We start from the raw sequence: 23,944 nt of genomic DNA, 5'->3' as shown, positions 1-23,944 counted from the left end.
TCTACTTCCGCCGCTCGGGGAGCGGCGCGGGGCGGCGCGGCGCGGCGCTGCCGCCGGTTTCGCGGCCGCAGATTCGTCGCTCGCCACCCCCGCTCCGGGAGGGCGGGTGAAAGGGACGGGATTGGAGGCAGAGGAGCGGGAGGAAGCGCGTCTGTGGCGAGAGGAGAGGCGCGGAAGGGGGCTGGTATTTTTACTGTTTGTTAGCGGCAAGCCGAATCGTCGTCCCTGCGGATAGGCACGCCGGGATCCAGGGCGCAGGTGCGGGGCGCAGGTGCCGGAGCAGGTGCGGCTGCGGAGCCGCGCAGGCGCCGCGCGGAGCTCGGTCGCGGTGGTTTCCCGGGGCCGCCCGCCGTCACACTCTGCGTCTCCCCCCGCGCTCCGTGGCACCCGGGCGGGGGCTGTGTCACCGCACACATCTGCCTGCGGGGCTCTTCCCGCCTGAGCCCGGGGCGGCGGGGGCGGGGGGCGGGGCTTCCCTGCACAGCAGCAGGTGCGGTAGGGACGAATTCTGGCCTCTTCTCCTTTTCTTTTCTTTTCTTTTTTTTTTTTTTTAAAGATTGTATTAACTTATTCATTAGAGACACAGAGAGAGGCAGAGACACAGGCAGAGGGAGAAGCAGCTCCATGCAGGGAGCCCAACGCGGGACTCGATCCCAGGACCCCGGGGTCGCCCTGGGCTGAAGGCAGATGCTCAGCTGCTGAGCCCCCAGGTGCGCCCCCATGCACAGGTGTCCATGCACGGGTGTTGGAGGAGGGGAGCTCTGTGGACGGGCGCCGCCTCCTCTGCCGATGTGCGTGTGGCTGCACACACAGGTGGTGTATCTGCCGTGGGAAGACCCATCTCAAAGTGCAGAGCGTGCATTTGGGAGACACGCGGCAGGGGTGAGGGAGAAGGAGAGTGAGCGGGCAGGGGCCTGAGCGGCTCTGCTAACAGGACGTTGGAAGGGCAGGCCTGCGGGGAACCCGACGCGGGACTCGATCCCGCGACCCCGGGGTCACTCCCTGGGCTGAAGGCAGACGCTCAGGTGCTGAGCCCCCAGGTGCCCACCGTGCACAGGTGTCCGTGCACGGGTGTTGGAGGAGGGGAGCTCTGCACGGGCGCCGCCTCCTCTGCCGATGTGCGTGTGGCTGCAAACACAGGTGGTGTATCTGCCGTGGGAAGACCCATCTCAAAGTGCAGAGCGTGCATTTGGGAGACACGCGGCAGGGGTGAGGGAGAAGGGGAGTGAGCGGGCAGGGGCCTGAGCGGCTCTGCTAACAGGACGTTGGAAGGGCAGGCCTGCGGGGAACCCGACGCGGGACTCGATCCCGCGACCCCGGGGTCACGCCCTAGGGTGAAGGCAGGCGCTCAGCCCCTGGGCCTCCCAGGTGTCACCCAGGGGACCCTCTGCTGCCCTCTTCAAGACATCCCAACTGAGCGTGCGGCCCAGGGTGCGGCTTCTCCCGAGGACCACCCGGAGTGTTCCTGAGAAGGATGTGCGTGCAGCTGTGCTCGGTGCGGAGCTCGGCTCGGCCGAAGGGCGTTCTGTTCTCGCTGCTTGATCTACGGAGCGGCTCATTGAAATCTCCAGCTGCGATGGAGGCTCTGTTTCCCTTTGCAGTTCTGTCAACCTGGGATTCACACATCGTGCGACTCGACCGTTAGGTGCACACCCACTTAAGATTAGTGTGGAAGTCACCCAGCTCATTGGATTCGACCCAGGTAGACTTCACGTGTCATCTCCAGAGAAGTGTGAAGCCCCCGGGGGCGGGAGTTGTGTTTTACCTCTGTGTTCCTTCCCCTAGCACTTCTCTCCAATGAACACCTGCCTAATTTGGGAAGTCTGCCCTGCGGCAGGAATTGCAACACTGGCCGGATATACAGTGAAAAGATGACATATATTTCCCCATCCTTGGGAGCTTACAGCACATCAGGGTGACACCTATATATACAGAGAGAGAGATGTGTCTTTATGTATTATCGATCCCTATTCTCAGAACAAAAATCTATATCAGTCTGGGTGCTCCAGAGAATATGAATATAACATATAACACACACACACACATATATATACACACACACATATATGTTATATTATAAAATTGCATATATATATATAAACTTGTAGAATTAGGCTATACATATAGATGGAAGTAATATATAAAATACATAAATAATACATAAACAGAGCATATGTATCTATTGTAGGGAACTGGCTCTCACAATTATGGGGGGCTGAGAAGTCCCAACATCAGCAGTCCCAACAACCTGGAGATCTAGGATAGCTAATGCTGTAATTCAGTCGGAGTCCGAGTCTCAGGCCAGAGAAGACCAAGGACCTAGCTCAGAGGCAATCAGGCAGGAGGAATCCCTTTTTACTCCGGGGAGAGTCCGCCTTTTTGTTGCTTCCAGACCTTGGATGAAGCCTGTCCATGTTAGGGAAGGTAATCTGCTTTACCAATTAAAATGTTAATCTTACCGAGAAATACCCTTACAGAAACACTCAGAACGACGTTTGGCCAAATGCACGGTCCCCCTGTAGACCCGTCAGGTTGACACGTAAAATTAACCGTCACAAGGGTAGGCCATCTTAAATGAGGTGGTAAAGCATTATGTTGATGTGTCCTGACCCTAGAACCCAGGATGAATCCTGCTGCATCATTTCCTAGAGTGAAAAACTGAAAGTTACTGAACTTGTGTGTGTCTCCATGTACCCATTACAAAAGTGTGTTTGACAAGAATGCCCATCTCCTGGGGATAGGGGTGAGCTATTGCTTGAATTAGAACTTACAATAATTGGGGTTTAAGTATTTGACATAGCTATAATTACTAATATAAAAACAGTTACACAATTGTTTTAATACTCTTCACACAGGACAACTGGCCAGACTTGAGCTTTCCTGTTTATGGCCGAGTCTCTGCTATGCCTCCTTGAGATTTCACTACAACTACTTTGATCCCCTGAAGAGTCCCACATTTCCAGTTAATAGACCAGCAGCTGATCTTGTGTATTATATATAAGTTTGTGTGCTTAACCCAATAGGACAATTATTTTTCTTTGGGTCTTATGGTTTGTCCTGTTATTCTTATTTGTGAAGTCAGTGCTATATGAGCAACAAGAACCAGATGTAGAAATTCCAGGGAGGAAAAGTCATTGCTGGAGAACTAGTAACTTAATCAGAACTGATTTGACCTGAAATTGTCTAGCAGAGGAATGCCCAAAGGATTTTTTTTTTTTAAATGAAGTTATTTTACAGAAGGGAACTCTGAAAAAGCTTACTCTGAAGTCCTACAGCAATGAAAAACTTTTTTGAAGTTAATAACCATTTTTATGAGAAATCATACTCAATCTGTACACTGTTAACTCTTCCCTGGGACGCACTTGACCTTGGCCAACTAGCCACTATTTGGCATCTACCATTAAAAGGATTCTAAGTACTAGTTTCCTCCTTAAATTCCTAAAAACTTAAAGAAGTTAAAGTTAAAAAAAAAAAAAACCTCTATTTTAAGACTTTGTAAAATCTACCCTTCTGTAAAAATCACGGAACCTGGTTCTTAAATGTTATAGAGGAGTCTAGGTCTTTGAGGGTGACCCACACCAGCGAATGAAAAAATACGATACTCACATGTTGCTTTGAACAAAGGAGCATGCTAAACCATTGAAACACATTACCAAGTTATTCTCATTAAATAATTCACAATCAATTTAAAATTAATCAACTATATGGATTTTGAAAAGAAGGAGGAAAGTTCTGGCACAGACTCTGAAGCCAGATTGATTTTCAGGCCCAGGCTGCACTCCTTCCATCAGGTTCCCTCGGTACCACTTTACTGCCTTGAGATATGAAAAATACAGCGTACACCTCACAAGGTAGTTCCGAGGAATTAAAAAAAAAAAAAATAGTATACAAAGGACTCATAGACACAGAATAAGTACATTTACAAGTGTTTCTTTCTTTGCAAAACACCCTTTGTGTCCTAGGGTAATCTAAGGCCTAAGATTATGGTATATATGAAAAAAAAATTGCAGAAAATATTTGTAGCTTTGGATAAAGCTGCTAAGTCAAACAGGAGATGCCAGAGCTCGGTTCCGTAGCAGGAATCTCAAGGAGTGTGTGATTGAGACACAGTGATAACGTGGCAAAATTAAAGTGAGGAACCTGAGTGAGAAAATGTCTCCAGTTCTCCAAACCTGCACGCTTGGGAGTGCAGTTCACACACCTGGGTTGTCCTGATAGCTGGAAGCCGCTCACCTGCCTGCAGCTGTGTCTGCATTTTGCAGAAGGGCCACCGGAGGGCGGGAGAGCCAAGCTGAGTCCGCCAGCCAGGCCGGAGGCTGGTGCCCATTAGGAGAGTTCTCCACTAACCCGTAACTGGCTTTTACCACACAATTATTCTTCCTAAATTAACAAAACCATCTCTACAAAGTCCCAAAACATTTCCCAAGTTCAGGTGAAGCACACTCTGAACAGTCATCTTGATTTCTAATTTGTGAATTTATCTACAAATAATCAACGATAAAGCAATTCTTTCTAAAATGATGTCTGTTAAAAAAGAAAACATGCTAGCCCTACATTATTGGCCTTTTCAAAGAAATACAAACTTTCAGGGCGCCTGGGGGCGGGGGACTCAGTTGGTTAAGGGTCTGCCTTCGGCTCAGGTCATGATCTCAGGGTCCTGGGATTCAGCCCTGCCTTGGGGAGTCCCTGCTCAGTGGGGAGTCTGCTTCTCCCTCTCTCATATTCTCTCTCTCTTTTTCTCAAATAAATAAATTAGATCTTAAAAAGAAATACAAGCTTTTTGTTATAAAATAATCCACAGAGATGGCAAGTAGCATAGGGAACATAATCATACTGTAATAATGTTTGGTGACAAGTGGGGACCATTCTTCCCATTAGCACTGAGGACTGTACAGAATTATTGAGTCGTGTTGTACACCTGAAGCTGATGTCACACTATGCTTATTATACTTCAACTTATAAAATACCTTTCTCCATGCTGCACCACCAATTTATTATCTGTTTTTAAAAATTAAAGTTAGGAAGGGCCGCCTTGATGGCTCAGTGGATGAAGTGTCTGCCTTCAGCTCAGGTCATGATCTCGGGGTCCTGGGATGGAGCTCCCTGCTACGGGGGGTGGGGGGTCTGCTGCTCTGTGCCTCGCCCTGCTCGTGCTCTCTCTCCACACCATCTCTCACAAATAAATAAAATCTGGAAAACAAAGTTAAATATACTGTAAAAATAATCACAAGATCTGGAATGGGTTTTTTTTTTCATTTTTTAAAAAAGATTTTATTTATTCATGAGAGACACAGAGAGAGAGAGAGAGAGAGAGGCAGAGACACAGGCAAAGGGGGAAGCAGGCTCCCTGCAGGGAGCCCCAGTGGGATTCGATCCCAGGACTCCAGGATCACGCCCTGGGCCAAAGGCAGGTGCCAAACCGCTGAGCCCCCCAGGGATCCCTGGAATGTTTTTAATTCCATCTTCCCTCTCATTGCTCCATTCCGCAGGCGACACTGCCGAGTCCCTCACAGGCTCCAGCAGATGTGCTCTCCGCCGCAGGCATGCAGGTGGATAGATGGGTGCTCACATGGGGCTGCGCATAGGCGGGGGGCCCCCGGAATCTCAGGGCTCTCGTTTCCAAAGCAAAACCCACAGGAGGTTTGAGTCTCAGCTCAAGTGTCCAGAACCCTTCCTGCGTAGATGGACTCTAACCACCGGATGTGCCCAGGCCAGTCCCCGCCTGTCCCAGCCTGAGGTTCCAATGGTCTCAGGAGGACTGGCCACAGAACTGCGTGACTCCCTCCCCCTCGGCGGTGTGGATGTGACCTGGGCTCCCAGCTCCTGGGTGGGTTTGGTGGGGCCACTGGGGTGCGCAGGGCCTCCTACCCACCTGCAAACCAGAGCGGACCCCTGGGGCGGCCGAGGTCCGTGCCCGCGGGCAGCAGGTGCATGAGACCCACCTGGCCTTGCACGGTCAATCAGGGGCACGGTCACAGGGTCCTGGGTTGGAGCTCAGCGGGGAGTCTGCTTCTCTCTCCCTCACCCCCTGCTTGTGGTCTCTTTCTCACTCTCTCACTCTCAAATAAATACATTCTTTACAGATAATAATAATGATAAATAAACAAATAGAAGGCTCATGGTCCAGAACAAAGAACTCTTACAGGTCAACAACAAAACAATCCAATTCAAAACGAGTGAAAGACTTGAATACCCATTTTGCCACAGAAAATATAAGATATAAGGTTGTGAAAACAGGACCAGCCACATTAGAGGTTAGGGAAATGGAAACTTTTTTTTTTTAAGATTGTATTTATTTATTCATGAGAGACACAGAGAAGGGGAGAGAGAGAGAGAGAGAGAGAGGCAGAGACACAGGCAGAGGGAGAAGCAGGCTCCATGCAGGGAGCCAGACGTGGGACTCGATCCCGGGACTCCGCCCCCTTCCACCTGCGGCGCCAGCCGGGAGGCTGGTCCTCGGCCCCGGGGCGGGGTGGGGCGGGGTGGGGTGCAGCAGGCAGTGCTGTGCCCCATTCTGCACCCCGCAGGTCCTGCTGCCGGGACCCCAGGGAGTAGAAAGCATTTACTGGACCCAGCCAGGTGTGTCACCGACGGAGCCCCGAGGCCGACGGACCTCGAGGAGCCCGGGGGCCTCGGGATGCCCGCCCCAAGCACGTCAGGTTGCAGGGGAGCAAGGCCTTCCCTCTCCCTGCTGGAGGGAGTCCCTACCCGGGCTCCAGCGCCGGGAGCCGGGGCCTGGCCCAGCCCTGCGGTCCCCGGAACCGGGAACACCAGCCCCTCGTCCCGCCTCCCCGCGGCCGGGCCTCTCCCCGCTCCTCCCTCCCTCCCACCCTCCCAGTCCCCGAGGCTCCAGGAGCGCGCAGGCCGGCGCGTGCGCACATCGCCGCCCGGGCTCCCAGGGGGTGGGCGTGTCCCCGGCCGCCAGCCAATCAGGGCCGCCGCTCCGGCCCCGCCCCCCGCGCCCCTCGGGAGCTGCGGCCGCGAGCCCGGCAGTTGCGCGGCGGCGGCGGCGGGAGGATGGAGCGCATCCCGGCCGTGGGCCTGGGCACCTGGAAGGTGAGGCGGCCTCCCCTGCGAGGCCCGCGGGGCCACCCGCCGCCCTGGGGTGGGGGCCGCGCCGCATCACACGCCCCTGCGCACCTGCTGGCACCTGTTGGACCCCGCGTTTTATCGTGGGAGGGGCCGGCTGCGGAGGGCTTAGCATCACCCAGGTATAATCCTGCGAGGTGCTCTCCGGCTCCTGCATACCTGGGGTGCGACTTGCACGGTTGCTGGGGCTCCGCGGCCCCGCCTCGGGCTGTGTGCGCGCGCAGCCAGCGCTCCGCAGGGCTCCGTGCCTCGACTTCCCCGCCTGCCTTTGCTGCACCGCCCTCTGCACAGCAACCAGCGCTAGGAAACCTGCAAAAAAAAACAACAACAACAAAATTAAAAAAAAAAAAAAAGCCTGCTTCGGGGGCCAAACCATTCCTCTCTGGTGTTGCTGGACCCCAGGTGCACAGAGCTGGGTCGGCCCCGTTCGCCCCTTCCTGACCACCACGCAGAGTCTCGCGTTTGTGCAGTCAGGTCACAGCACTACTATGGATTCTCTGCTGGCCCCCAAGAGCGGCCTCAGTGACAATCACAGAGACGCAGTGGCCTAGGGCAGCATGTGGGTCCCGACGGCTGCATGCAGGGTGCTCGGCTGCATGCAGGGTGCTCAGCTGGGCAGCCCTGTCCCGTGCCTGGGTCAGACCCCCTGGGGCTAATCCTTGTGGCTGCACCGAACTCTCAGCCTCAAGCAGGCTATCCTGGGGTATCCACTGGGTGATGGTGGCTGAGGTCCCGAGGGAGCCAGGGAAATGCACAGGGCGCCCTGAAGCCTAGGCTGGAAACCTCTCTGGCTGCATTCTGTTCACCCCAGTGAAGCACAAGGACACCCCAGGTTCAAGATGGCCTTGGGGGCGGGGGGGAGGAAGATAGTTCATTCGGAGTCTGTGGGATCACATTAAATCCATGGATCAACCTGGAGAGAACTGACTTTTTTGTATTAAACCCGGCCTTCTACAAGCATAGTCTATTTCTCTGTTAATACATTGTCCTAGATAGATTGTGTCTGTCAGTGTCTCTTCGTCTGGTTCTACATACAGCTTTCCCTGGAGAGAGCAGACCCTTCATTTGGGGGATTTAGTCCTGGATACTGGACGCTCTGTGATACTATTGGAAATGAAACTTCTCTGAAATTATGTCTTCAGCTCATTCACTGTTGATGCATAGGAAAATAGTCTTCCCCGGGGCCGTCTGTCTGGCTCAGTTGATGGACCATAGGACTCTGACCTCAGGGTCAGAAGTTGGAACCTCATATTAGGTGTGGGGCCTAGTTTTTTGTTGTTGTTGTTGTTGTTTTTTAAAAAAAGAACAGTCTTCTTTGGTATATTCATCACATTTCCAGCCACTCTGCTGAATTGTCCTGTTGTTCTCTTAATTCACCTATAGATTCATTTGGGTTTTCTACATAAATGATCCTCCCGTCTGCAAACAACGCTACTTTCATTCCCTTTTTTCTGATTCTCCAGTCTCAAATTGCTATTTCTGAGCTGCTTGTGATGGCTAGGACCTCCATTACCAAGGACTTTCTTGTTTTGTTCTGGATTTTAAAGGGAATGTTTCTGATACTTAACAGGTTTACAATGATGTCTGCCCCTAGGGTTTTTCGTTTGTTTTTGTTCTTGATTTTTTTTTTTTTTTTTTTTTTTTTGCTGTTGTTGTGGTTGTTTTAAGTGTGGGTATTCTTTACCAGGTTAAAGAGTTTTCTTTTTTCTTAGTTTACTGAGAGTTGGAATCAGAAATGGATGTTGAATCTTATCCAATATTGATTGACAACGTGTATTTTTTTAATCTGTTCATGTGGTAAATTATTATGGATTTTCTGATATCAAGCCGTCCTTGGCCATGTCAGATAAACTCAGTGTGGCTGTGGTATGTTCTTTTTCCGTAGTATATTGTTGCATCCACTTTGCTGTTATTTTACTTAGGATTTTTGCAACGATCGATGAGCAAGATCCATGGTGACTGTCCTACTAATATTTTTGTCTGCTTTGGATGCCAGGGTTATGCTGGTCTGGTGGAATGAGTTGGGAATATTCTTTTCCTTTTCTATGAAAGATTTAGTATCAACTTGGGATGATCTCATCCTTGAAAACGTAGAACTCTGTGTGTGTTCAACGAATTGCTTCATTTAAAAAAAGAAAGATAATTATAGGACAATTCGGCTTTTACTTCTTCTCGAGTAAGTTTCTCTAGGGATTTCTCCCAGTCTTTTCATCTCTGCAAATTGTCAGTTTGTAGTGACCGATAATATTTTCTGCGATTTTGGGTCTCAGTTTAATCTGTATGGCTGTTTTTCATTGAGGTCATTAAAAAAAAAAATTTGGTGCTGTCAGTCTCATCAGAAGTTTGTCCACCTTACTAAGGTTTTTCAGAGACCTAGCTCTGGCTTTGTTGATCTTCTCCTCCGTGTCTTTATTGGATGTTCATTCTTGTTCTCACATTTTCCCTCCCCTTCTCATTTCTTGGTGGTTCGTTCCCGACTTGGGGTGGATGCTGCTTCATTAGCTCTCAGCGCCTCTGAATGCTGCTCGTGAGTGAAGACCTGGCGCAGGGGGTTCCGTGAAGGTCAAGCGAGCAGGTGCTCTGAGAATCACGAAGCCCTTGGGGATGCCCGGTGGACGTCGTGAGCCCTCCCCGGGCTCCTTCCTCTGCTTCAGCCCCTTTGCTTGTTGAGCAGCCCCGTCCACAGGGAGCGTTTTTCTGATGAAAGCCCTACTGTGCCTGTGGGTTTGGGGAGCTCCTCCGCGGGGGGTGGGCTATCTTCAAGCGAGTGTACCCCTGTTTGCCTTTCCCCTTGGCCTTCTGGTCTTCCCGGGTAGAGGCTGAATCTGCACCTTCTTGTGTCTCCTTTACTATTGTGATGCCTCCTCCGTGTCTTTATTCCTCTGCTGGTTCAGGAGGCACAGCAGAGGATGTGGCTCCCTGATTTGCAGGCACCAAAAATACCTACAGAGTTTTCCCCAAACAAGCCGAGGAGCTGGAACTTAGAGGCTTGGGAGCCGCCCTGACTCCCACGGGCCCTGATCGCAGGGCCGGCCCACGCTGGCGCGGGTGCGGGGACCTGACCCAGGTGCGGGGGAGCAGCGGCCGTGTCCTGAGTGCGAGGGTTCCTTCTGTCACGCTCCTTTTGCAGGCGGCCCCAGGGGAGGTGGCCGAGGCCGTGAAAGTGGCCATCGACGCGGGATATCGGCACTTCGACTGCGCTTACTTGTACCACAATGAGAGCGAGGTTGGAGCCGGGATCCACAGCAAGATCACGGAGGGCGTGGTGAGGCGGGAGGACCTGTTTATCGTCAGTAAGGTAGGACGTCGGAGGGTGTAGACCCCAGTGTAGACCCCGCAGGGCTTGGGGGGCAGGAAAGCCGACCTAGCGTGTGGAGGGTTTTCTGGGCCTCGGGGAGCTGAGCAGGACGCATGTGCTGGGACTGGTGCAGGGGAAGGTGCCCGGGACTGCGTGACAAGCAGAGGGGACACGTGGGCAGAGCACGCGGTGGGGACAGGTACAGGGACCTGGAAGATGCTTGGCGTTCCTGGACCAGGAAATGAGGCTGCAGCGGGGGACAGGCTGCATCCCGGGGGCCCAGCTACCTGTGAATCAGGGGCTCGCTCTTGTTCCCCACAGAGGAGCACCGTTGCAGGTGTTTAAGTAGGGAGCTCATATGTTGGAGCAGCGAGACTTGTGTCGGATCAGGCAATTGCAGCCACCGAGAGGTGCGGGGACACCTGGGGGGCTCGGCAACTGAAAGTCTGCCTTTGGCTCAGGACGTGACCCCAGGGTCCCAGGATCGAGTCCCACATCGGGCTCCCTGCGTGGAGCCTGCTTCTCCCTCTGTGTGTCCGCCTCTCTCTCTGTGTCTCTCATGAATAAATGGATAAAATCTTTTTTTAAAAAAAAAAAAGGAAAGACAGGTGCATTTGTTCAGGAGGCTGGAGACCCTGGCCACCGTGTGGGCAGAAGAGGAGGGAGGCCCGGACTTGGGAGATGGGAGGCGCAGGGGACAGCCGTGCGGGCCGCCGAGGGGCAGACGCGGGCAGCGCGCAGTCCAGAGCGCCCTAGCTGTTGACTCTGACGCGGGGTGTCAGGACCGTGAGGCCAGAGCCCCGGCCCTCACGCCGGGTGTCCCCGAGCTCCGAGGCACTGGGCAGTCACTGGGTGGCACGGGCTCACGGCGTCCTTGTGTGTAAAGCCAGGCTCGGGATCTGGTCATCTCGAGTACTTTCCAGGCCCGATGTCCATAGCTGCAGGACGCACTGCTGCTCCTGTAGTAGCGTCACTGTCCTGCGTGACTCTGCGACTCATCAGGTCCCGGAGAGCTGGAGAGGCCTCAGTGTGTCCCTGGCGGGGTTCAAATTGCTCCCCTGCTGGTCCAGGAGGGCGCTGGCTGCAGGGTTGCCGGGCCAGCCCCCAAACCCAGGCACAGGTTTCTCCGGGGTGCAGCAGAGCCGGCAGGGCAGGTGTGCTCCTCGCCCTTGACATTTGGAAAAGTGGTGGAAATGCAAGTTTTTTACAGAAATCACTCTGTGTGCTCACCGTCTAGAGGGCACCGTTATTTATTCACAGTATATTCCTCCCTTTTTTGTGTTTTCCTGCCTTTGTCAATACCCAGTGTTTCTGGGTGTTGTTTCAGTGTTCTCTTCCTATCTTCCAGTCTTCTTTCTGGAACATGTTATCTGTCTTCTCTTGCTGTGTCAGAGGCCCCAGACCGGCCTCGTCGCGGTCACTACGACACGGAGCGGGAAGTAACGGGAAGCAGATCCAGGGGCGGGGCTGGAAGTATCCAGGTCAGGACAGGGCAGCTGGACACCCGCCCCACCTCACCCGCGGCCACGCGGCCTTCCCAGCCGGCGCCAACTTAACGGGAGACCCAGTGAGCGAGTTGGACGGTTCGCGCCCGCCCTTCTGCTTGCAGGCATTTGGGTTGATTTTCATCTGGTCCCAGCGGATCCCTGTAAGCAGGCGGCCCTCCCACAAATCGTTCCCCGTGCTGCCAACTTCCTTCCAGCGGGACTCAGGCAGCAGGGGCCCCGTTTTGGAGATCCGTCCCCAAGGGAGCATCCGAGGCCGACGTCACCACCTTGTGTTGATTGCCGCCTAGTCGCGGATGTTGTCCACCTTCCCGCTGCTGGAATCGTGGGGCGCAGGGGCAGCTGTGGTGCTAACACGGGCGTCCTTCCTCCCGCCGGCAGCTCTGGTGCACCAGCCACAAGAAGTCGCTGGTGAAGGCGGCATGCACCAGGAGTCTCACAGCCCTGAACCTGGACTACCTGGACCTCTACCTCATGCACTGGCCCATGGGCTTCAAGGTAACGTCCCGGAGGCACCGGCTTCCTGCTCACGGCCGTCGGGTGGCGCAGAGAGCTTGGGCCAGCAGCAGGGCCGGGGTCCCCGGGCCGTGTGGGCCGCACGCGCACGTTTACTTGCCCGCAGTTCCCCATTGGCTCCCTCCTCTGTCTCACAGTCCGGGGAAGAAGACGTGCCCCTGGACCGCAGCGGCATGGTCATAGCCAGTGACACGGACTTCCTGGACACCTGGGAGGTGAGCCTTCGGCTGGCGGGGGATCGCGAGCTTGCTGGTTCAGGTACGCCGGCTGCGTGCCCAACGCACGGGTGTGCAGCATGAACGGGGGTGCACACCTGACTCAGCGGCCGCCTGCTTCCATAGCTCGGGCTGCCTCCTCTCGCCAACACATCCATCTGAGCGACAACTAGGGCAGGCCTCCGGTACTCTCAGTGTCCGCTTGTTTCTTGATTAGGAAACAGCGCGTGGTCATGACGGAAACAAAGAAGAGGATAGAAATAAAACTTAAGAATCCATTTCTCCATTACCCGGTGGGGCCCCATCAGGCTCTTCTGTAGTTGCCAACGGCTTATCGGTAACCGCTCAGAGAAGCTGGAGGGATGGGATGCAACTCTGCAGGCTGCTGCTGGAGCCCGGACGGAAAGGGGGGAGGAGGCCTCAAGTACAGCAGCGAGTGCGGGAGGGGGGGGGTTCCCCGCCGGCCTCGGCTGACCCAGCGCGTGTGATATTGCACACTGATGTGGGGTAGAGGCGTGGGAAGCAGGCGAGTTCACACTGAGTTCAGGGAGAGGAGTGGGAGCCGGCCTTGGAGGACCGGGCAGGGTGAGGGGCACACAGATGGGGAAGCGCACCCCCCAGGCCACCCTCTCCCTCCATTTCTTTTAAACGGGAATCAGCGAAAGGGATTAGCAGCGGGGCCTGGGCTATCAGGGCCAGTGTCCGGGGGTCCCCAGCCCTTTCTGTCCCAGGGCACTGCCTCTCTGGAAAGTCGTGGGTTAGAGTCCGGGCGGTCTCGGCAGCACGAGTGGGGTTCTGGATGCTGCTGCAGCGTGCAGGCAGGAGCTGGTGTCTGCTCACTGGCCGCCTGCCCGTGGCCACTCAGGACTTATGCCGCCCCCGTCCCCTGCACCGGGCCATGCTCCGCCTCGAGCAGAGGGCCAGCAGGACAATGATGGCACCTCATGGTGCTCAGGAGGTCCATAACCTGGGTAGAGAGGGAGGCAAGCCAACGGTCAGCATCGCACGTGCTCACAGACACCGCATCAGCAGGTAGAGTAAGAGGAGTAACAATACCTAACGTGCCGCGCGTTCGGGAGATTTGGGCCCTGAGCTGAATGCTAGGTGCGTGTTGTTGGATGGAATCTTAAGACAATCCTGTGGCAAGGACAGGCTTGTCCCCACTTTGCAGGTGGGGACGTTGAGGCTCCGTGGGTCATAAACACGTGCCCCAGGCCCCCCAGCCGGGGAGAGGTGGAAGTGGAGTAGGCGCTGGGGGCAGAAACGCCCGTGGGATGTTGGATGGGATCCGCAGAAGTCTGGGGTGGGTGGAGTGGGCTCAGCACAGTGTGTAGAGGCGTGCGGGGCGTGGAGCATCCGCGGGACCCTGTGTTCTCTCTAGGCCATGGAGGACCTGGTGGTCATGGGGCTGGTGAAAGCCATCGGGGTGTCAAACTTCAACCACAAGCAGCTCGACAGACTTTTGAACAAACCCAACTTGAGATTCAAGCCAATCACTAACCAGGTGAGGCTTGAACAGCTGGCTCTGCAGCTGCCCCGTCCGCGTGAGTAAGCTGGGAACGGGAGGAGGGGGGTTGCAAGTTGGGCCTTCCCCTCCCGGGGCTGCAGAGCGGTGCTGTTGGGAGCAGGTCAGCCGGGATCGGGCGCCGAGGCAGGAGAGCCTGCGGGACGGCAGGTGCCCTGGGGAGGCAGGGCGCGGGCGGAGCTGGGTTTGCTCTGTGCAGAGGCAGCAGAAGGTCCTGGCGAGCCGTCCTCCTTCACCCACGGTGCTGCCCAGGCCTTCCGTGCACCGGGCTGGCTCATGAGCAAAGGGCATTTTTGCAGTACTTCACTTTACCTGAACGGTTGCACAGCGTCACGGACGTCCACAAAGCGCGCACATGACCCTGGGACTCGATGACTTCCACTGAGCCTCGGCGCACTCCGTGCCCGGCATCCAGACACAGAAACAGTGTGACCGCCGCCCGCCAAGGGCAGCCGCTGTGCCGATTACTGACGGCACCAGCCGCTTTTGAACGTAGTCGATGAAGTGACGCGTGACGTACTCTGCTGCGTCTGGCTTTCCACAGTATAGTTGTCAGATGCGTCCACGTTCACGTGTGGTCGTCCACCGTTCCGATCTCTGCGTGGCATTCCATGACGTAAATACAGCACAGGGTAGTTACCCATTCTGGCGTGGATGGGCCCTTGGGTAGTTTCTGGTTTGGGGACGTTAAGAATAGAGCATCAGGTTCCTTTTTTTACAACAAATTTCTGGGGCACCTGGGTGGCTCAGCTGTTGAGCCTTCTGCTCAGGGCGTGACCCCGGGGTCCCGGGATCAAGTCCCGCATCAGGCTCCCTGCATGGAGCTTGCTTCTCCCTCTGCTTGGGTCTCTGCCTCTCTCTCCATGTCTCTCAGGAATAAATAAATAAAATCTTAAAAAAAAAAAATACCCTTCCTATCACGTGGGTACAGGAAAGGGCATCGCTCGGCGAGTCTCCGCAGGTGAGCCTGCTCAAGCGGTCAGCACCCAGAGCAGGAAGCAAAACAGCCTCTGCCTTCTGGAAGCTCCCTGGCTGCCACCCACAGAGCAGCCACTGTCCCCACGTGAGGCAGGAGAGCGCCACGGGCTGGAGCGGAAATACAGGCCCAGAGGGGGCACCTCACCGGGCAGGGGCCGTCGGAGCGCCCGGGGAGCGTGGGGGCCCTCCTGCCCGTTCCCAGGGGCCTGTCACCCCACGGCAGCGGAGGCCTGCGCCTGGGAACGGGCCCGCGGCTCCTCGGGGGCAGAGCCGACCGTGAGCGCATGCCCTGTTTCCTGGTGGCCTGTCGGTCCCAATCCCCCTGGTAAGCTGTGACTCTCTCTGTAGATCGAGTGCCACCCGTATCTCACCCAGAAGGAGCTCATCGGGTTTTGCCAGTCCAGACAGGTGTCCGTGACCGCGTACCGGCCCCTCGGCGGTTCCAGGTAGGGGTGCGTCACGGGTGGTGGCGCATGGGGCTCTAGCAGGGAAGAATTCGGGTGGTTGGCAGGGGCTCTCTGAAGGAAGGGGAGGCTCGCCCGGCCTCCTCCCCCCAACCCCAGCCGTGTGCCGTGCTCCCTCCACCTGCTAAGCTAACGAGCCCCCTTGGCCGCTCGCACCACCCGGACCAGACACCTGAACGTCCTCCAGGCCATTCTGCCGCAGGGCCGGGGTCTGTCTCTCGATCTGTGTTCCCGCCACCCCTGCCGTAGTTAAGCGGGCGCTCTCCCCGCTAATTCTCGCTAGTTCCCGCAGCCTCCTGGCTCGGGCCGGGCTTGCCCGCTTCCCACCCACTGTCCCCGCGGTACCAGACGGGGCGGCTCAGTAGGATCAGGTCACCTTCCTGCTGGAAAACCCTTCCGTTCTTGGCTTGGCCTCGAAGTCCCACTGGTCTGGCCTCTGCGTGCTTCTGGCCTCGGTTCTTCCCCCAACAAGCGTGCTCGCCCAGCACTTGACACCACACGGGGCTCCCGGGAAGGAGCGCCGTCTTTCCGGGCTCTGTGCCTCTCACGTACTGTTCTCTTTACCTTGAGATCTTGCTCGGACCCTTTTTTTTCTTTTTAAATCTGGTTAACTCTGATTTCTGATACACGGTTTAATTCTGTGTCACCTCCTCCAGGAAGCCCCCCACACTCACTCCCTGTATCCCGGTTTTGTCCATAGCCCTCGTCTCACTGTCTTGTCATTAATTCCTGTCCCCACTTGTCAGAGCTGCTCGAGTGCAGGGACAGCGTGTGATTTGTGACTCTCCTCCACCCCTGGCTCAGTGCCTGGGACAGACCAGGGGCCCTGGAGGGCTGGAAGCATTTGACTCTAAATACCTGTGTGTGTGTGTGTGTGTGTGTGTGTGTGTGTGTGTGTGTGTCTGCCGTGGGAGGTAGGCATAGGTGTCTGAACACGGTAGTTGCTGGAAGGCCAGGTCGTGTCATGCAGATGAGCGTGGGGTCCCAGGGCCGCCCAGGGCAGGGAACCAGCTGAGTGCTGGGCCCGCGGCAGGTGAGATCAGCTGGTCAGTTCCTTCAGGAGGCTCTGAGCACTGTCTGTAGAGCCACTTAAGGAGTGCTGGCCGAGGAAACGCCTCTCCGGAGTGGTTAGGGCCTCTCCCTGCGGGACGCGGGCCCAGGGGTGGCGCCAGGCCGTAGCCCAGGGTCTCCGCACTAGACCTTCCGCGTGTTCCCGGGCTCAGGCTCGTGTGGGCACCCGAGTTGAGCTTTCTGAGATTGCCAGCAGCAGCAGCAGCAGTTTAGGCGCCGCTCCAGGCCCTATGGTGAGCGAGGTCAGACAGCCCGTAGACGTCACACCAGGCCATGGGCCCTCCGATGGTGCCACCTCGTCCTCGAGGAAACACCACGTATCCACCAAGAGCAGCAGCGTGTCCAGCTGTCTCCTGGGAAGTGTCAGCCGGTGGGGTCGGGGTGGGGAGCGCTTCTGTCTCATTTACCGTCCCCGCAGCGAGCAGATGTAGCGATCAGACGAAAATAAATCTAGGTTTTGCCCTCTGGAGGAAGTAGTGGGGTTTTCAAAGCCAGGAGCATGCACGCTGGACCTGCTAACCCCCTAACCTAACCTCCTGCCTGGCCCTGCTCTCTCTAGTGAGGGCGTAGACCTGCTGGATGACCCTGTGATCCAGAGGGTGGCGCAGAAGCACAACAAGTCCCCGGCACAGGTAGGAGGGGCTGGGCGGGCCTGCTTCCTCTGGGGGCCGGGACCGGGCAAGGACGGAGGACAGGAGCCCCTGGCCAGGCCCCCACGCTTCACCAGCATGTGCTGGGCCCCACCCCGCGCACCAGCGAGTGGAACAGGAAAGGCCTTCCCACCGGCTTCCTTGCTCTGACGTCCAGGGTCGAGGTGTTGGGTGCATCCGTGGGATCATTAAGTCACAGGAGTCTCCGCGGGCCGGTGGCGGTCATTGCACACACATTGGAAAAAGCTTCCAGAAAATACTGGTGTGGGTTCCTAAAAGACTTTGGAACAGAAAAGCTTTGTGATTAAAAGCTGCCCCTGACTTTTGGACTTTTTCACTGTACGATACGCTGTAAACTGCGTGAGAAACCACCAACTCCGTGGAATCTCCTCCCTGTGTCTGATATTAGACTTTTTTTTTTCATTCCTGCAGATTTTGCTCCGATTTCAGATCCAGAGGAATGTGATCGTGATTCCCAAATCAGTCACCCCCAAGCGGATTATTGAGAATATCCAGGAAAGTGCTTCTCTTCTTTTAGGTGGAGGGCTTGGGAACACATGCAGCTAGCGGGGGTCCGGCCACCTCACGCACGGGCCCTGCTGGCTGTGACGTGGCGGGCGCGCAGGGTGAAGCTGTGGCCACAGCCCGAGGAACCCGAGGGTGTGACAGTGCCCAGCCTGGGAGCTGAGACAGGGAGCAGGGAGGCGAGAACAGCCGGGCACCTGCCCGCCGACCCCACCAGAACTGAGCCCAGCCACCCCGCCTCCCGGGCCCCCGCCCCCCTCCAGCCAGAGCTGCTGGGGACTCCGAATCCCTGGCTTCCCCTGGGCTGTGGTGGGGCCTCTCCTGTGGGCAGAGGCTGGGCCCGAGGCCACTCCACCTTCTCTCCCAGCCCCTCGGCTGCAACCAGGGTCAGCCCTCCTGGGAGAAAAGTTCCTATTTCTGGAGCGGGTCATAGTGCTCAAGTATGTTAGGAGCCAAAGGGTGGGCGGGGCAGGGACGGTGCAGCTTAGAGCTCTGCTTCAGAGGGAACAGATGCGAAGAGGACCCTGCATTCTGAACACTGTCGGAGTGGCTGGTCCCGGGGACGAGCGTCCTCCTAGCTGGTAGGGTGGGAGGCACAAATGGTTTTGGGTTTTTTGTTTTTTCTTTTTGTTTTTTGAGCAGTGGGAAAGCTTTGCTGCACCCCTTCACTATCCCAGGGTGTCCCGTACTCCCAGGGGGTGAGTGCAGTACCCCCCCCCGACTTTCCAGGGGCTCCCAGCCAGCCCCGAGGCAGCCAGCGGCAGGCCAAGGCCAAGGCCCACATGCGTGTGGGAAGGCCAAGGCTCTGGGGAAGACCCGGGGGCCACAGGCACCGTTCGCCCTCCGCTTGGTGTCCCCGACAGGCCTGGCACGACACTTGGCAGGTAGCACATGCTCCACGAAGTGCTCCCTGACCTGACTTTGCCATGAACGTCTGTATTGGCTGCAGGTGTTCGACTTTAAATTATCAGAACAGGATATGAATGACATCCTCGGCCTGAACAGGAGCTTGCGGCTGTGCACGTTACCCATGTAAATACGTCTCCTTTACTTCCTTTCAAAATAGGGGGATTGGTTCCTGAATCGGTGTTGATTATATACGTTTTAGGTTAATTAAGGCTTCTCATAACTCCTAAGTCTTTTCTGTTTGAGGCTGTGCCCCTGAGCGAATCCAAAGACTAATTTGGCACATTGGGGACCTTGAAAGTACACAACTGTGTCTCTTAGAATGTTTCTCTTAATGAGAATAAGCATTTCTAATTTTTTATTTGTTTTCCTGTTTTTTTCAGAGCTGCAAACCACAAGGACTATCCTTTCAACATATACTTCTGAGCCTGGCTTCCTGCTTCCTCCTCCTGCCTGGGCAGACAGATCCACGAGGCCCGAACCACCAGCCTCTGCCCTGGGCTGCCAGGGAGGGGAGGGGACGGACGAGGCTTGATTCCGGTGGATTTCCGCCTGGAACAGCAGCTGAGCTCCCTGAGAAATTCATACGGTTCAGATGGTCTCCGTGATGGAAAGGGAGAGGGTGATCCTCTCCACAGAGAACCCTCAGTCTTTTGAGCACAGTGTGATGGGATTTTACAAGACAATGTGGCCTACACTCTCAAAAAAAAAGATTGTATTATGGAAATATTTAGATAAATACAAGAGTTGAGACCATGGCATGATGAGTCTCTGTATCTGTCACTCGGCCCCACTGCAGCCCTGGGCCCGCCTCGCGTCCCCTGTGCTCCCCTGTGCTGGCCAGCACCCCCCCCCCCCATTGATTTTAAAGCAAAATCCTTACCTTGACACATCCAAAGAACACGGGGCTGAAAGTTGGAGATGTCTCAGGTCAATAGAGAGGCATTTTTCCTTCTCCACAATGTGGAAACCCCAGCTCAGAGAGGACGCTCGGTGCCCAGGCCGTCCACACTCTGCACAAGGAAGGGCATTAGGGAGCGTATCCACGCAGGCCCGTTCAGGGCAACGTGTTGTGTTGTTCATCTCACGAGGGGTCACCTCAGTACTATTGGGGCCACTCGTGTTAAAGCTGCTATAAATTATGAGAGACTTAAAAGGCTCATTTTCATGAGTTAATTGGCAGGCGTCTCCCTGTTTCCAAGTGTAAGAAAAATTCAACACAATTGGCTAATAGTACTTTTTATTAACATTTACAGAATTTTCCTGGGTTACAAAGTAATTCAACCAAATTCACAATGCAAAGAACTGAGAGAAGCTCAACTAGAGAAAGTAAAAAAGGCCTAAAAGAGCAATATCTAGGAAAACTCCTCTTTCTAGTGGATCCTTGTGGTCTTTGCCCACGTCTATGACGTGCAGATAGGGGCGCCTGGGTGGCTCAGTCGGTTGAGCGTGGGACTCTTGGTTTGGACTCAGGTCATGATCTGAGGGTGGTGAGGTCGTGGGGCTCTGCGCCTAGTGAGCGAGGAACCTGCTTCTCTCTCTCTCTCTCTGCCCCTCCCCACTGCATGCTCACTTTTCTATCAATCTTTAAAAAACATATCTAATAAATGGGCATAAACGCTTCACAAAACCTGCCACATAGCATACATAATTTGTAACTCGCTTTTTAAAAAAGTGTAGGGGTGCCTGGGGGGCTCAGGTGGTTAAGCAGCTGCCTTCCGCTCAGGTCGTGATCCCCAGGTCCTGGGTCACATCAGGCTCCCAGCTCAGCGAGGAGCCACCCCCTCCTCCCCACTTATGCTCTCTCTCCGTAAATAAATAAAATCTTCAAAAAATTAAACATGCACGAACGTATATACCGGATGTACATTGGTGCAACCGTTCACTTAATATTTTGACCAGTTTCAGCCGGTCATCGATCTCCGGCCTAATGTAAATGACTTCCACATGTTACACTGAATCCTTATCACCACGACTCCGACCTTGCAAAGGCACTGCGGGCTGCAGGGGGCTTTCTTCTCATCCCCACACCTCAAACTCCAACTCTTACCAATGTCCATTCACAGGTGAGCCTGGAGGGACCAAAAGGTAAGCTCCATCACTTTATATTCTATAGAAAACACTATTACAGATTGGTGGTTGGTTTTTTTTGTTGTTGTTGTTGTTGTTTTTGCTAGAAACACTTGGAATAGCAACACCACGGCAACCAGCGAGGATGAGAAACACTGGGCCCCACGCGGCCCGGGGGAGGACGCGCGCCCGCGGGGAGCACTGCGCCTCTGCAGCTGGGCCAGAGGCTCCCGGGTTCGCTCTGTGCATATCCAGGAGCGCCCCGGGGAGCTCGGGGGCGACGCGGACTGAGGGCCTAGGCCAACGCCCCAGGCCTGCCCTGCAGGGACCCCGGGCCTCCCCTCCCCTGGAGGAGCCCAGGAGCCTCTCCAGGTCGCCCCGCGACGGGCGCCCGCGCATCCGCGGCTCTGGCGGCAGAGGGCACCCCTGCCCCGCCCGTGGATCGGAGGCTCCCGCGTGGGTAAAGGGTGGGGGGGACGGGAGCGAGCAGGGCTGCAGGGGGAAGCCGACGGCCTGGTCCATCTTTGGCTCCCGGGGGGGCTCTTCTTGGATCCGCAAGAGCAGGAGCGAAGGGGCCAGCTGCGGGGGGCGGTGGGGCGCAGGGGGGCGGGGGGGCGGGGGTTCAGGGGGGCGGGGGGCCGGGGGAGAGGGGTAGTTCCCGAGCCTGGGCCACACGGGGGCGGCTGGGAGCAAAGGGGCCAGACGGGGACAGGCGGCCGGGCCCTGTTTGTTTACCTGGCTTCTGAGACTGGGCCTCCTTCCCCGCGGCCCAGGGGCGCCCGCCAGGTGCGCCCCGCCCACCACCTGGTCCCGACCGCGGCTGCCTGTGGGTGCGGCACCTGCCCCTGCCCCTGCCCGGTGGGTGCGACACTTGCCGCCGCGCCCCGCGGATGTGGCCTCTCCGTGCTCCCCCGGGGGCGGCACCTCTGCATGCTCCCTGCAGGTGCAGCACCTGTCCGTGCTCCCCCGGGGGCGGCACCTCTCCGTGCCCCCCGCAGGTGCAGCACCTCTCCATGCTCCCCGCAGGTGCAGCACCTCTCCGTGCTCCCCCGGGGGCGGCACCTCTGCATGCTCCCCGCAGGTGCAGCACCTCTCCAGGCTCCCCGCGGGGCGGCACCTCTGCCTGCTCCCCCGGGCGCGGCACCTGCCCCAGCCCCCAGAGGGTATGACACCTGCCCCGGCTCACTGCGGGTGCGGCACCTGTCGGGTGGGACTGACGCTCCCACCGGGTCCACAGGGAGAGAGGAACAGGGGTTTGCTCAGCCTCCCCGGGCTTGCGCAGCCTTCCTGACAAAGGACGGTGTTGGTTTCTTGTCTGGTGCACACACGGCAACGTGACCTCTGAACAGTGGACTCCCTCTTTTTTGGTAGAACCCCTACTATTACTAGCAGTTTTTGAACTTGCACCCAAACAATGTATATTTATTTATGTATTATATGAATACACTTCTTTATTAATCCAGTGTGTACATTATAAAATACCCCAAAAAAATAGAAAAAAAAACTTTACACTGAGCCAGAGATGAAATAAAAAATGGAAAAATAAGAACTTTAATCATGGTCCAAATTCTTTGTTCCCACTAATTTATTGTGGTTACATTCTTTTCAAAGCAATGATTCAACTACGCTTTACATTTATATATATATATATTTTTTGTCACTATTGATTCAATACTTTGTGATACAGAAATTTGAAATTTTGATCATAAACTCAGTTTGATTTGAAACACAGTCTTCATCGCAAGCAGCTGCAGCTGAAAATCCCTCACAGAGATGCATTGATGCAAATGGAGAAAGCAAATCTTTGGAAGTTCTTAATAAATCCTGGCACTCATTTTTCAGTCCCTTTTACTAATTATATCACTTTTGAAATTTGGACTCTCCAATATCTGTGAAGTTTTTTGAAAATTTATACTTCCAGTAGCTTAGTGATTTAATAAACATACACTTTAGGAGATGATTCCCACGATCAGGTTAATTAATACACCCATCACCCTTTTTTTTTTTTGGTGAGAGCACGTAAGATCAATTCTTTAAGCACATGTCAGTGTTACAGCACGGTATTATTAACTATGATTACATGCTGAACATTACATCCTCAGAACTTATAACAGAAGTTGTGCCTTTGACCAACATCTCTGCATCCCCCCTACTCTGATCACATGAATGTTAGAGCTTTTGTTATTGTTCAAGGTCCACAGGCTCTGTTCCTGTTTTTTATCCCCAGCTCATTTTCTCTCTCTTGTTCCCATTGGGTGATTTATGTCGTTTTACCCTCCTAGGTGCCACTTTGATTATTGTGTTTTCCAGTTCTAACATTTCCATTTTGTGATTCTTTATATCTTCTATTTCTTCGCTGAAACTGTGGCTTTCCATTTGTTCCACATGTGTTGTCATTGCTTGTTGAAACATGTTCACCATGACTGCTTTAAAATCCTTGGTCGGATAATTTTCCTATCTTGGTCGTCTTGGTGCAGTGCATCTGGTGCTCATCCTTTTTCATCCAGTTTGATAATCTCCTTGTTCTTGGCATTATGAGTACTTTTTAATTGAAACATGGCCTTTTTTTTTTGTATTGAGTTTTAATTAAGCTTCAGATCTCTTTTAAAGGCCTGATAAAATTGTATAGTGTGGTAAATTCACAGAACAAAAGAGAAAAATTCTTGGAGACAAGTAAAAAGCTAGACTTTGGCAATTTGAAAGTATACTCAATGGTTACCTTCTTGTTTGTTTGTTTGTTTGTTTGTTTGTTTGTTTGTTTGTTTTTAGAGATTTATATCCCTGTGATCACTTCACAGGGACAGCATTTCAACCTCAGTGACAGGAAAAAGCAAAACAGACTAAAAAGCCAAGGCATTGATAGGTTAGGTTGTTTGAAATGTATTGCCATTGACTTTGAGGGGGAAAGACTGGGTTTAGAGACATTTACTTCCAGATTCGGGGGACTCAGGCTACATTTCAACGTGTCAGGCTAAGTAACATGGGCTAAGTCAGATCCTTTCTCATCCTTGAGCTGTTCGCTGATCATCAACCAGAGTCAAAGAAATCAGTTAATCCTCGTCATTAAATGGATAATCCGGATGATTAGCAAATCTAAAAGGTGAAGAGAGAGACTTAGTCAAGTAACTGTTT

At 54.6% G+C, this 23,944-nt stretch overlaps 2 protein-coding genes and 2 long non-coding RNA genes across 8 annotated transcripts in view; 3 read left to right on the top strand and 1 right to left on the bottom strand.

Moving 5' to 3' along the window:
* The first annotated feature begins 8 nt into the window (after positions 1-8).
* LOC112658914 (uncharacterized) lies at positions 9-2,041 on the top strand. Its single transcript, XR_003136015.3, has 4 exons — positions 9-258; positions 579-710; positions 1,602-1,702; positions 1,786-2,041. It is a non-coding gene; the product is annotated as an uncharacterized LOC112658914 (long non-coding RNA).
* Positions 2,042-2,092: 51 nt separating this feature from the next.
* Positions 2,093-3,418, top strand: LOC112658913 (uncharacterized). The gene is made up of 2 exons (XR_003136014.3): positions 2,093-2,424; positions 2,856-3,418. It is a non-coding gene; the product is annotated as an uncharacterized LOC112658913 (long non-coding RNA).
* A 3,539-nt stretch (positions 3,419-6,957) lies between these two features.
* AKR1E2 (aldo-keto reductase family 1 member E2) lies at positions 6,958-19,503 on the top strand. Its single transcript, XM_049101305.1, has 10 exons — positions 6,958-7,056; positions 10,220-10,387; positions 12,274-12,390; positions 12,546-12,623; positions 14,005-14,127; positions 15,475-15,572; positions 17,221-17,293; positions 17,744-17,828; positions 18,787-18,868; positions 19,126-19,503. The coding sequence occupies exons 1-10, from the start codon at positions 7,018-7,020 to the stop codon at positions 19,166-19,168; spliced, it is 906 nt and encodes a 301-aa protein (XP_048957262.1). The 5' UTR covers positions 6,958-7,017; the 3' UTR covers positions 19,169-19,503.
* A 2,832-nt stretch (positions 19,504-22,335) lies between these two features.
* The window catches only part of LOC112658979 (estradiol 17 beta-dehydrogenase 5-like), a 29,957-nt gene continuing 28,348 nt past the window's right edge, over positions 22,336-23,944 (bottom strand). For all 5 annotated transcript variants that reach the window (XM_025445384.3, XM_025445382.3, XM_025445383.3 and 2 more), the window contains one exon: positions 22,336-23,905. In XM_025445384.3, the coding sequence (XP_025301169.1) occupies positions 23,863-23,905 (43 nt within the window). In that variant the 3' untranslated portion in view covers positions 22,336-23,862. The remainder of the gene's footprint in view (positions 23,906-23,944) is intronic.

This window comes from Canis lupus, chromosome 2 (assembly GCF_003254725.2).
Source record: "Canis lupus dingo isolate Sandy chromosome 2, ASM325472v2, whole genome shotgun sequence".
NCBI lineage: Eukaryota > Metazoa > Chordata > Mammalia > Carnivora > Canidae > Canis > Canis lupus.
Note: the sequence above shows the minus strand (reverse complement) of the source record. Positions and strands in the feature narration are given on the sequence as shown.

What these genes read in the sequence shown, in the direction of transcription:
- AKR1E2 (XM_049101305.1), top strand. Translation starts at nt 7,018, where the DNA reads ATGGAGCGCATCCCGGCCGTGGGCCTGGGCACCTGGAAG. An exon ending in ACTGGCCCATGGGCTTCAAG is followed by an intron (nt 12,391 to 12,545) that starts GTAACGTCCCGG and finishes TCTGTCTCACAG; the next exon opens with TCCGGGGAAGAAGACGTGCC. An exon ending in TCAAGCCAATCACTAACCAG is followed by an intron (nt 14,128 to 15,474) that starts GTGAGGCTTGAA and finishes CTCTCTCTGTAG; the next exon opens with ATCGAGTGCCACCCGTATCT.